Source organism: Pseudophryne corroboree, chromosome 9 (genome assembly GCF_028390025.1).
Source record: "Pseudophryne corroboree isolate aPseCor3 chromosome 9, aPseCor3.hap2, whole genome shotgun sequence".
Lineage (NCBI taxonomy): Eukaryota > Metazoa > Chordata > Amphibia > Anura > Myobatrachidae > Pseudophryne > Pseudophryne corroboree.
This window is the reverse complement of record NC_086452.1, coordinates 442,264,235-442,277,914: the sequence shown is the minus strand read 5'-3', so window position 1 is coordinate 442,277,914 and position 13,680 is coordinate 442,264,235. Positions and strand designations below refer to the sequence as shown.

Sequence of the window (13,680 nt, the reverse complement as noted above, 5' to 3'; positions counted from 1 at the left end):
ATCGTGTCTCTGTCTAGTGTGTCAATATTTTCTGACAGGTTATCTGACCATGCAGCGGCAGCACTGCACATCCAAGCTGACGCAATTGCTGGTCTGAGTATAATGCCTGAGTGTGTATATACAGACTTCAGGATCGCCTCCTGCCTTCTATCAGCAGGTTCCTTAAGGGCGGCCGTATCCTGGGACGGTAGTGCCACCTTTTTTGACAAACGTGTGAGCGCTTTATCCACCCTCGGGGGTGTTTCCCAACGTAACCTATCCTCTGGCGGGAAAGGGAACGCCATTAGTAATTTCTTAGGAATCACCAATTTCTTATCAGGGGAAGCCCACGCTTCTTCACATACTTCATTTAATTCATCTGACGGGGGAAAAACTACAGGTAGTTTTTTCTCCCCAAACATAATACCCTTTTTTGTGGTACCTGGATGTAAATCAGAAATATTTAACACCTCTTTCATTGCCTCAATCATGCAGCGAATGGCCTTAACGGGCATTAAATTTGACTCATCGTCGTCGACACTGGCGTCAGTATCCGTGTCGACATCTACTTGTGCCACCTGAGATAACGGGCGTTTTAGAGCCCCTGATGACTTTTGAGACCCTTGGACAGGCACGAGCTGGCTGAAGACTCGGCTGTCCCACAGTCGGCATGTCGTCAAATTTTTTATGTAAGGAGTCTATACGTGCACTCATTTCTTGCCATAATACCATCCACTCAGGTGTCTGCCCCGCAGGGGGTGACATCTCTGCTAAAGGCATCTGCTCCCCCTCCACATCATTATCCTCCTCAAACATGTCGACACAGCCGTACCGACACACTCCACACACACAGGGAATGCTCAAATAGAGGACAGGACCCACAAAAGCCCTTTGGGGGGACAGAGTAAGAGTATGCCAGCACACACCAGAGCGCTATATATATATACAGGGACTAACTGAGTTATGTCCCTAATAGCTGCTTATACTGTATACAGTGCCAATTTAGTGCCCCCCCTCTCTTTTCCCTCTTACTGTACTGTAGAAATGCAGGGAAGAGCCAGGGAGCTTCCTTCCAGCCGAGCTGTGAGGGAAAAATGGCGCCAGTGTGCTGAGGAGATAGGCTCCGCCCCTTTTTCGCGGCCTATTCTCCCGCTTTTTTTTGGGGATTCTGGCAGGGGTATTTACCTCATATATAGCCCCAGGGGCTATATATTGAGGTATTTTAGCCAGCCAAGGTGTTTTTATTGCTGCCTCAGGGCGCCCCCCCCCCAGCGCCCTGCACCCTCAGTGACCGGAGTGTGAAGTGTGTATGAGGAGCAATGGCGCACAGCTGCAGTGCTGTGCGCTACCTTGGTAAAGACAGGATGTCTTCATGCCGCCGATTTTCCGGACCATCTTCCTGCTTCTGGCTCTGTAAGGGGGACGGCGGCGCGGCTCCGGGACCGAACATCAAGGCTGGGCCTGCGGTCGATCCCTCTGGAGCTAATGGTGTCCAGTAGCCTAAGAAGCCCAATCCGGCTGCAAGCAGGCGAGTTCGCTTCTTCTCCCCTTAGTCCCTCGCTGCAGTGAGCCTGTTGCCAGCAGGTCTCACTGAAAAAAACAAATTCTAAGACTATAACTTTCTAAGAGCTCAGGAGAGCCCCTAGTGTGCATCCAACCTCGGCCAGGCACGAAATCTAACAGAGGCTTGGAGGAGGGTCATGGTGGGAGGAGCCAGTGCACACCAGGTAGTCTAAGATCTTTCTAGAGTGCCCAGCCTCCTTCGGAGCCCGCTATTCCCATGGTCCTTACGGAGTTCCCAGCATCCACTAGGACGTTAGAGAAACTACGGGTAGTTTTTTCACACCCCACATAATACCCTTTTTTGTGGTACTTGTAGTATCAGAAATGTTCAAAACCTCCTTCATTGCCGTGATCATGTAACGTGTGGCCCTACTGGAAAATACGTTTGTTTCCTCACCGTCGACACTGGAGTCAGTGTCCGTGTCAGTGTCTGTATCGACCTGAGGTAACGGGCGTTTTATAGCCCCTGACGGTGTTTGAGACGCCTGTACAGGTATTAACTGATTTGCCGGCTGTCTCATGTCGTCAACAGTCTTTTGTAAAGTGCCGACACTATCACGTAATTCTTTCCATAAGACCATCCAGTCAGGTGTCGACTCCCTAGGGGGTGACATCACTAACACAGGCAATTGCTCCGCCTCCACACCATTTTCCTCCTCATACATGTCGACACAGCGTACCGACACACAGCACACACACAGGGAATGCTCTGACAGAGGACAGGACCCCACTAGCCCTTTGGGGAGACAGAGGGAGAGTTTGCCAGCACACACCAGAGCGCTATATATATATACAGGGATAACCTTATATAAGTGTTTTTCCCTAATATAGCTGCTGTATATATTAATATGCCAATTTAGTGCCCCCCCTCTCTTGTTTTACCCTGTTTCTGTAGTGCAGGACTGCAGGGGAGAGTCAGGGAGCCTTCCTCCAACGGAGCTGTGAGGAAAAAATGGCGCTTGTGTGCTGAGGAGATAGGCTCCGCCCCTTTTTCGGCGGCCTTTCTCCCGCTTTTTTGTGGAAAACTGGCAGGGGTTAAATACATCCATATAGCCCAGGAGCTATATGTGATGTATTTTTAGCCATTTAAGGTATTTTCATTGCGTCCCAGGGCGCCCCCCCCCAGCGCCCTGCACCCTCAGTGACCGGAGTGTGAAGTGTGCTGAGAGCAATGGCGCACAGCTGCGGTGCTGTGCGCTACCTTATTGAAGACAGGACGTCTTCTGCCGCCGATTTTCCGGACCTCTTCACTCTTCTGGCTCTGTAAGGGGGCCGGCGGCGCGGCTCCGGGACCCATCCATGGCTGGGCCTGTGATCGTCCCTCTGGAGCTAATGTCCAGTAGCCTAAGAAGCCCAATCCACTCTGCACGCAGGTGAGTTCGCTTCTTCTCCCCTTAGTCCCTCGATGCAGTGAGCCTGTTGCCAGCAGGTCTCACTGAAAATAAAAAAACCTATTTAAACTTTTACTCTAAGCAGCTCAGGAGAGCCACCTAGATTGCACCCTTCTCGTTCGGGCACAAAATCTTAACTGAGGCTTGGAGGAGGGTCATAGGGGGAGGAGTCCGTGCACACCAGCTAGTCCTAAAGCTTTTACTTTGTGCCCAGTCTCATGCGGAGCCGCTATTCCCCTTGGTCCTTTCGGAGTCCCCAGCATCCACTAGGACGTTAGAGAAATAAATATATTATGATCTACATTGCATTCTAGCATTTATGCAATGTGTATCGCGCAGCCAACACTTTTTCTGTACATACTGCTCTGCGTCGCCTGTTGCTGTGTACCCTCCCCCGCAGCATGCGCGGAGCAAACACACAGAATACACTCCGCAAATGGACTCGCATTCAACTCTGCACCAGCAACATTACCAGAAGGTTACCCTGCTCCGATAGATGTTGTAGCAGAATTTACTGGAACACGCACACAAAACATACAAACAAACCGGAAGAAGTATAGACTGGGCAGACCAGTGATGCTCATTCCATAGCAGTTATGCAGGAATAAGCAACACATTGCAACTCCTCACCCCATACTTGCACCCTCTTAGGCACGCTGGGAATGTGCCCAATGGCAGCGCCTGGGTGGAGCCAGCACTCGTGGCACTAAGATCAGTAATTAACATAGTATCTTGCTCCAAAATTCTCCGACAGCTCCAGCAGTCAGCTCTGAACTATATCAGTTTGGCCACTAGAGGGCACTGTCCTGCTAAAATGTGTGTAGAGAGATTTCATTCCTCCATGAATCCGGTTGGCAGCTACCACTACAATTAATGTAAATATACAGCGAATTAACGGTCTTATTGGGAGACTCCAGTAGGTCCATCTATTTTAAAGTACATTCAGGAGATTGGAGTCAGGGGGAAGCCTAATTGTCCGCCATGGGTATATTATAGGGGATCCGGTCTGAAGATCGACAGTGTCTAGGTCGACAATGTTTAGGTCGACCACTATAGGTCGACAGTCACTAGGTCGACATGGATGGAAGGTCGACAGGGTTTCTAGGTCGACATGAGTTTTTCACATTTTTGTTCTTTTTTTTTTATTTTTTTTTATACTTAACGATCCACGTGGACTACGATTGGAACGGTAAAGTGTGCCGAGCGAAGCGAAGACACCATGCCCGAAGCATGGCGAGCGAAGCGAGCCATGCGAGGGGACGCGGTGCACTCATTTGGGATCCCGGTCACTCTACAAAGAAAACGACACACACAAAAAAAAATCCTCATGTCGACCTTTAGACCTAGCACATGTCGACCTAGATACCCTGTCGACCTTCTATCCATGTCGACCTAGTGACTGTCGACCTATAGTGGTCGACCTAAACATTGTCGATTTGATGAACCACACCCATATTATAGAGCATGTTCACTTGGCAATCTTCGGAAATGCTTCCTGTAAAGATAGCTTACAGTTCCAGGCGCTCCAGAAACAAGTAGTGGGGCAAGCTATAAGATCAGTGGAGGGAATTCAAAGGAACACGATGTAACGTTCCGGAATGGCAAACCGTGCCTGCTGACTATTAAACATACAAAGTCGACACCACCGTAAGTGGCTGATGTGTGCAGTCGGGCATCACGTCACATCCAATTGATCGAGTCCATTCTACTTACACTCTAGGTCAAATCCCTTCATTAAATGTACAGTTTATTTGTTTTGCCGAGATATTGCTTGTACAACAATCGTCTCTCGGCGCTAATTGTGCCTTATTAAATAAACTCAGAAATAGAATGCATTTATAATCATCAGCTGCTGAGTGTTAATATGCTTGTGTAGGCATATAACAAACCGGGTCTCCAAACACGCTGGAGAACCAATTAACCAAATACTAAAAGACACACTGCGCTAATTGATATTAGCAGGCTTGAAAAATTAGAATGAATTCACGTGTATATAAAAAAAAAAAAAAAAGGAAAACAATTTATTCAATGGATTGATCCTATGGACCTAAAAATAGATACATACATGTACTTAATATTAAAAAACTATCTATTTTTAGGTTCATAGGATCAATCCATTGAATAAATTGTTTTCCTTTTTTTTTTATATACACGTGAATTCATTCTAATTTTTCAAGCCTGCTAATATCAATTAACGAGATATTGCTTGGTTTAGCATAATTTAATGTCGTAAATTAATCACGCGTGTGTGTGTGTGTGTGTGTGTGTGTGTGTGTGTGTGTGTGTGTGTGTGTGTGTGTGTGTGGAGATGGGAGGGGGAGAAGATACGACGACATCACAAATCAACTCTATTACATTTGTACATTTTGTGTGTTTGAAGGGTTTTATTATATTGGCAGATGTGTTTATAATTCTACTTCTGGGGGAAAAAGTAGCCATAAGAGCTTTGGTGCAGGAGTTTTTGCTCTGAGGCATATTTTGAGTTGAACCCATCCGCAGCCGCCTGCTTATTATAATGCCAGAATCCGCCCGTGTATACTAACAATCTGCGTTTCTGCATTTGGAACCCTTGTGAACTAATAAGCCATCTCTGAGCACACAATCTGTGGCAGATGAGTTATAATGTGACAGCAATGAACAGGCAAAGGGTCCTTTTACTGCAGGGAAAGCAGACTGACAGTCTCCCCCTGGAGGAACGTACAAAGGCTAGACAGGTGGTATTGGGGGCACTGGGATCACACGAAACCCTAATTCACTGTCGCTCTCGCCAAGAAAACAAAATACCTTGGGTTTCTTCTCTAGATCGGCTTCTGTCTTGGGGCCAAGTAAATGCAAAACCTATGGGAGGAAAAAGAAAAATGGAACGAAAGGTCAAAGGTCAGTAGACAAAGATCAAGAGGCAGCTCTGACACATGATCAGGGAATGTGGTTAAACCGATGGCAGAGCATCGTCACGCCAGCGAAGAATATTCCGGGCAATTATAGTAAATAAGAGGTATGCAGGGTGGATAAGGTACAGGGTAGAGAGACGTCATATGTTTGGGCGCCTCTGAAGAACATTGTCTGCACGGTAAGAAAGAAGGCGTGTAACCTTTTGCAAGGCCTTGTTACCTGCATATCCACTTCATTCTTGATGATCTTTCCATCCGCCCACTTCAGTCTATTCCGCGCTTCCCCTGCACATGGGGGACAGAGAGGCTGGATTAGAGAACATTTAAGGTGTAAAAGGGTTGTTCACATTTGGGCAACACCTGCTCAACAACAAAAAAACTTTTCCTACAATATGCAGCTATATCTATAAAACTTTCCCAATTGACAGCAAGGAGGTCTCCGGCCTGAAGCAATTAAGTCCATCAATAGCGCAACACTGGAGCTTGGTATGCAGTTAAAACACCGGCTGTCGGGATCCCAGCGTTCAGGAGACCGACGCCGGAGTCCCGACAGCTGGTGAAATTCCGACGGCCAGAATCCCGACAAACTCTGGTTATTCCCACTCGGTCCACACCGCCAACCAAGTGAGAATATAACCGGGATCACTGCCAGCATCCCATCTGGCGGTAATACATATGTATTCCTGGAACTCTATGGTAGCTCTCCTATAAAACTGTACTGGTGTACTCCGGAACAGTCCGCAGTGCGCTCATTTGCCACAATGCTCCGTCTACAGGCAACTCGGGGGTTCCAGGCAGACTATTAGCACCACAGAAAAGGACCTGGGGGGCTGTATATCTTATTGGAAGCCAGTGTGTCTGGGGGAGCACATGGGCATACGATGGAGGAAACTGTGTCTAGACTTAAATTCCTTGAGAATAAAATCAAACACTTCACTAGGAACCAATGAGGTCTCAAAGAATGAGACACAAAGGGGGATATTCAATTGTTTGAAAAGTCGGTTGGGTGTCTGTTTTTTCCTGTCTGTTAGATGGGGGGGGGGGGGGAGAACAGACACCCAACTGACTTTTCAAACAATTGAATACCTCCCAAAGTGTCACTGACTGAAGACTGCACACACAGTACCTCATGCCTCGATGAGGTCACTAGCTCCTAGTAGACCAATTCACTGCATTCGTATGGCGCACAGAATGGCTACATCCACTGTGCGGCAATTTAATAAGCCTGACAGATCGAAGGACAAGGAAGCAACTACACAACTTACAATGAAACACAAGTGAACCTCGTGCTTTGCAGAATACATAAATGCAACACACAGGTAACCACTGGCCTCTAATTATCCTGCGCACACAAGGTCACGTATGAACAAGCCTGCTTCAGCACAGGTGATCGACATGTTCCATATCATATGTGATCCTGTGGGACCGCACAGTGGACAGTAGACATCTGCTAGGACGTGCATTAGACGTTGACTTACCCATCAGCAGGCCCATATTAAAACGATATCGCTCTGCCAGCAGCTGATCTTTGAATTTCTGGATAACGGCTTCAACCTGTAGAGGACAAGAGCCGCCACAATCAGCGATGACGGCCGTGGCCATAACCTTTTGAGTGCTAGTATTTTAGGCAAAAGGATAATAGTATATAAGGCAGCACGGACAGTGTAATGGTTCGCATTACTGGCTCACAGCACTGAGGTCATGGGTTCAATTCCCACTACAGCCCTAACGGTGTGGAGTTTGTATATTCTCCCCGTGCTTGCGTGGGTTTCCTCCGGGTACTCCGGTTTCCTCCCACAATCCAAAAATATACTGGTAGGTTGATTGGCTCCCAACAGAAATTAACCCTAGCATGATTGTGTGTGCTCGTGTACATGTGGTAGGGAAAATAGATTGTAAGCTCCACTGGGGCAGGGACTGATGTGAATGGCCAAATATTCTCTGGAAATCGCTGCAGAAAATGTGTGCGCTATATAAATAACTGGTAATAATAATAATATATCAGTCATTTATCACTAGAAATAACCAGCTCAATCGCATAAGTTTGCTATCTGTACATTAGTTTAGGCCTCATTACTGTGACCATATTCCGAGTCACGAACTACGTGCAAACAGTTTCTCTTTGTACAGGAGAGTTTTTCAGCAGTTAGGTCATCTCACTTTTGGGGAGATGTATCAAACCTTCCGGAGAGAGACAAAGTGATGTTGCCCGTAGCAACCTTAAGCTTCTAGCTACTCTTTATCTAGCCCAATCAATAAAATGACAGTGAGATGCTGATTGATCACTATGGGCAACTTCCCTACTTTATTTCTCATTAGTTTTTTGTTTAGTTTAGTACATTCACCAAATTAATGAATCACTTAAAAATAACCCAAATGTAAAACATTACATGCGTCAGGCACAGACCTCTGAGCACCACACTAATATACAAAATTACTTTTAGAATGCCGAGTATTATTATTATCCTTTATTTATATGGCGCCACAAGGGTTCCGCAGCGCCCAATTACAGAGTACACACTGTACGGCTGATATATCGCCGGTGCATCGGCCAGTGTGCCCCAACGATATGTCTGAACGACCTCATTCACAGACGTATCACGTCAGCTGTGCCAATGGCCACTATATCGAAGGATATATCAGCACATCATACTGTGTCACACAGCTGCACAAACTGGCAGCGATTGACAGCGCAACTGGGTCGGCGTATGTAAATGCCAGCCCAGTTGTGACGGCAGTGACGACTTATCGGGCAGTGTGAACGCAGAAGACACTACCTGATCTGTCGGCAGATATAGCTATAGGTGTGTACTGAGCTCTAGCTCTCAAACAGAAGAAAAACACGAATCGCCGTCTTTCACACGTAAAGTATTTCATGAAAACTAAGCAATCAAGACCATGAAAAACTATTTCAGGTTTTAGATCGATATAATATTGCTAAAAGGTTTCAAATGTTTTGGGCATATGCACAAATAAACACATACAGATGGGGCCTCCGTTGTCTTGCCGTCTTCTGTGACAAGACGCGCCCGCCTGGGCACTTTAATGGAGAGCGTCTCCGCCTGCGCGCCTGGACAGAGACGCTCTGAATGGGAAGCGGCTCGTGCACTCCCAGCGTAACTAGACGGACGGATCTCCTCGTCACGCCGTGAGTGCACGTCTGCGACTACGCAGGCAAATATAAAGAAGGCTCCATCTGTACATACAACACATACATACATACATACATACTGAAAAGATTATGGCATACACAAGATTAGGTATTTATGGTGAGCGCTGTTCCTTCCCAAGGACGTGTGCAAAAAATTATTTACTTAATGTCCAATTTCTTAAAAAGACATTTTTATTTTTATATCCATGATAATTTAGTGACACGTTGCACATTATACATGGATTGGACATACGTAAAACATGAAATCGTTTGAATAAAATTGATGAATTATTGCACAGACCCTTAATTGTAAACAAATGACAAAACAGTCTATGTGCAAATCATATGATGGTGGAACTTCTGGCTCATACCGTAGGAGGCATGTGGTGTGTGCCTTTGATGTAAATAGGGTGCCGTACTACTAATGGGACTGTGACCTTCTTGGATTCTTACCGGGAACCTGTGATATCCATCTACATTGGCAAAGTGTGTGGTGTGTTGCTGGGCTGCCAGCTGGAACCCTATTTACATCAAAGGCACACACCACATGCCTCCTACGGTATGAGCCAGAAGTTCCACCATCATATGATTTGCACATAGACTGTTTTGTCATTTGTTTACAATTAAGGGTCTGTGCAATAATTCATCAATTTTATTCAAACGATTTAATGTTTTATGTATGTCCAATCCATGTATAATGTGCAATGTGTCACTAAATTATCATGGATATAAAAATAAAAATGTCTTTTTAAGAAATTGGACATTAAGTAAATAATTTTTTGCACACGTCCTTGGGAAGGAACAGCGCTCACCATAAATACCTAATCTTGTGTATGCCATAATCCTTGACATTGATGTTAGTGTCTTTTTGGTATTTTAATGGTTTGCGGCATATTCCTCTCCCAAAGTGCGCAATAATCCACCTAAATTTCTTCTTTTTTTCGCATACTGAAAAGATTACACTAACCCTACATACAAACCACCACAGCCAATATAAAAGGCAGCGATCACTCTGAGGGACAAAATGTGGATCCCAAGGACCCCTCACTTTAAAATATTGAAGTCCTACTCCGGTACTTCTGAGTCCCATCACAAGGGGCCTAAGGACATGCAGCAGTTGGGAAAGAGCTGGGGGTCGGGATAGGTGGCGGCTTGGGCAAGTAGGAGTTGGAGAAGCCCTGTGGGTCGAGGCAGTCAGCAGTTATGGTACAGCGGAGGACTGAGACGGGGAGCAGTTGGGGCAGGCAGTGCTGGGGGTAGGGAGTTGGGTAAGGACAGGAAGCAGGGGTAAGGGTAGATAGCAGCTGGAGCAGTACTGGGGGCAACATGGGATTTAGGGCAGGGAGGGGGTAAATAGATACCTCGTTCTTCCAGTCGGGAACTCCCCCCAGTCGGGTCACTGTTGAGCTGCATCCCCAAGCTTGTCCCTCACCACCCAGGCAGAGCTGGCCTCCTGCGTGTGGAGAGCTGGCTGAAGGGGCCCAGCACCACCAACATAGTGCAGGTGGAAAAGTCGCAGGCCGCTTGATGGAGAAAATGTGCAGAGCCTTGCGAGGGGGAGCTGAATTCTGAAGAGGATGCCCGCTGCAGAGCCTACTGGTGGGCAGGGAGGGAGGTCTCAGGTGGCAATTGTCTGGGAAGACGGCGACGATTGGCTGACAGGTCAGCGAGTCACAGAGCATCGTACAGGACCCGCTAATTTTGCTAAAATCTCTCACTGCCAGAGTCCCTCACTGCCTGCGGCGCATAAAATACGCAAATCTGTGATCACTGGAAGCACAGATTCTAGTACTGCTGACTGGACCGCCAAACCTCCCGAGTAGAGTGGACGGACTAGGTAGCCCGATGATGAAAATCACGCTGACATGCGTCACCATATTGCTGCGTTGTCTGTTTGGCAGCACATCACACATAACCGAATCGGCCCCTAAGGTGCGCAAGTTTGAGAATATAACCTATGTTACTGTACTGAGGCAAAAAGCCACTAATGCATCATAATACTTACAGCTTCTTCTATCTGTTCTGGGGTCACAGAAATCCCCACCCCACATTCTCTCTCAAAATCAGCAACATCGATGGGGTCCAGGGGGTGGGCCTTCACGTAGTCCAGGGCAGCTAGAGACAAAGAGGCGGAGTAAGAGACAATGAGAGGCAGGAACGTGTATGGTCACGGCAAGAAACAGCAAGAATAAGGATACGGTATACACAATACACGCTGCTGTAGGGGGCTGAGAACTTCCATGTACATAAACGGAAATCCTTTGTGAAGCCAATTCCACCATTAGCCCAGTAGTGGTCTAATCAAGTAGTTCTCAGAAAGACCACGGGGGCCACAAACTTACACAAAACCTTGTGGGAAGCTGAAAGGTGTCAAACAAAAAAAACAACCTGCCGTAGATTCAGCTGTATACACCGACAGCAGATAATGGGGCAATCCATGGCAGGATAACCAATCCTACTTGGACCCCAATGAAGCCCCGCATGGCCCTGTACTGCTACACCTGCGGCCTACTACGTCATTTCCTGACCCTTATAGAGAGCAGCGGTGGGTGATATGGTGGGACACAGACTGAGAAAGCACAAGGCCCTTAGAAGAAGGGATTTTAAGATTGGGATAGAAATGCATCAAACCTTCTAAACAGGTCACGTGCAGAAGATGCCCATAGCAAGCTGGCAGGTTGCTATCGACAACCTCTCTCCCTGTTCTCTTTAGAAGGTTTAATACCCCGCTTCTGGTATTGAGAAAGAGGGGGTGTGTGTGATGTCACGGGCCACAAGTGATGTAGCCCACCATCAAAGTAAACACTGAGGAGCTCACTGCGCTGGTAAAACCCGGAATACATAACACCCTGCATAACATGCCATCGGCAGTAAGGACAAGACTGCAGGACAGTATTAGGAGGAGCACACTAAGGGCAGAGGGTTATCCTGTATAGGAGTCTAGCACATTGTTTTCTCTGTATCCGGTCTCTAGGTCGACAAAACTTAGGTCGACAGTGTCTCTAGGTCGACAGGTCAAAGTCGACATGAGTTTTTCGCATTTTTTTCTTTTGAACTTTTTCATACTTTACCATCCACATGGACTACGATTGGGAACGGTAACCTGTGCCGAGCGCAGCGAGCCATGCGAGGGGACGCAGTGCACCAATTGGGTTCCCCGTCACTGTACGACGAAAACGACACAAAAAAAAAAAAAAAAAAAAGATTAAAAACCTGATGTCGACTTTTTGACCTGTCGACCTAGAGACCTGGTCGACCCAACTGTGGTGGACCGTCAATACCACACCCGTATTCTCTACCTATATGGCGACGGGTCACATCTTCCACTATAGTATATATGGAAAGTACCATTGAGCTGCAGATCTGTGGCAATCTTCTTGCTGGCGATGTATCCAACCAGGAATCCCAGTCTTTTCGTATCCTTGAGGCGCGTGGCGACATTGTATAGGAGGGTGCCGATTACTTTGTCAATGGAGGGACCCAAAATCGCCTGGGCCTGAAAATATGCAGAGAAAGGCAGACATGAGATGATGATGATAATAATAATAATAATAATAATAATAATACTTTTTGGTTTGCCCGTTGGAAGGAATCAGCAAGGGGATTCCGGATACCTACACACATACCCAACTAGCCCTATCCCTACCCACACATTCTGGGGCTCATGCAGAGATGGGCACTAGACATTTGCAGATGGATCTTGCATGTTTTCACCCTGTGAAATGCTCCGGGGCCGAGCGCGCACATCTACAGGCAACGATGAGACGTACGCAACCCAGCTGCGGCTGAAACTGCATATCTAGGCGGTAACCAAGCATTGGCCATAACAATGTGCAGGCAGTGTTCACTGGATTCTGAGCCGGCAGCAAAGGGAGGGGGCAACACCAACCCTGCACCCACCGTATGTTGTCGGCCAGAATAAATCAGCCAGCCAGCCCACTGGTCGTACATCAGCCGAGTCGAGGGAGGGAAGCAGCTGCAAGCTGCGCAGTTATGTATGCGTGTAAATACTTTTGTTTTCCGACCCATCTTTATAGGGCTGTTGCAAGTGCACACAACGAATACGCAACCAAAAGTAAAGATGGGGCAGCGCGATCACACGCAACTCCACATGCCGGTGAATATACGCATTTCGCATTTACTTCCACGCTTGCAATCCCTGAGGGCCATACTGTTAGGACGCCTGTGGTTCAGAGATGAAGTGACACTTGGGCTTGTAACAGGAAGAGATTCTCCCATCAGCTTCTCTGCAGATCCCCAGCACACAGCAAGCTAACCACAGTCCAATAATAAACCAACTATGGCCAATAACGTGCGTTATCAACCGTTGTATGGAATGACTTAAAGGATGCATCGTCCAATACTTCTCCATCATACCTCGTAGTACCACGCCATGACGCACAGTCATATCCCAGCCGCATAAACCACAATACGTGCCTTGTTTTTGCATTCATAAATCACGGTTGTCGATATCATTTATATAATATTGTTATCAGTGCTGCACGCACTATGTACGGACACATTGCATTTGTTCCTATACATATTTCTATAGATACATCCATAAGCACCACAAAACTCACACTGCAACTTACAGCTTAAATGACCATTGTGTCGGCACTGACCATTGTTACCGTCGACACAAATTACTTGCTGTATATGATAGCACACTACAGGGGAAGAAAGCACAATTATATATCTTAAAGGC

At 46.9% G+C, this 13,680-nt stretch overlaps 1 protein-coding gene across 1 annotated transcript in view; it reads right to left on the bottom strand.

The window, feature by feature from the left end:
• The window catches only part of QARS1 (glutaminyl-tRNA synthetase 1), a 179,830-nt gene that overhangs the window by 82,237 nt on the left and 83,913 nt on the right, over nt 1-13,680 (bottom strand). Inside the window, exons 2-6 of the mRNA XM_063941120.1 lie at nt 12,324-12,471; nt 10,981-11,090; nt 7,303-7,378; nt 6,045-6,109; nt 5,718-5,771 (exon numbers count right to left, since the gene is read on the bottom strand). Of these exons, the coding sequence (XP_063797190.1) occupies nt 5,718-5,771; nt 6,045-6,109; nt 7,303-7,378; nt 10,981-11,090; nt 12,324-12,471 (453 nt within the window). The remainder of the gene's footprint in view (nt 1-5,717; nt 5,772-6,044; nt 6,110-7,302; nt 7,379-10,980; nt 11,091-12,323; nt 12,472-13,680) is intronic.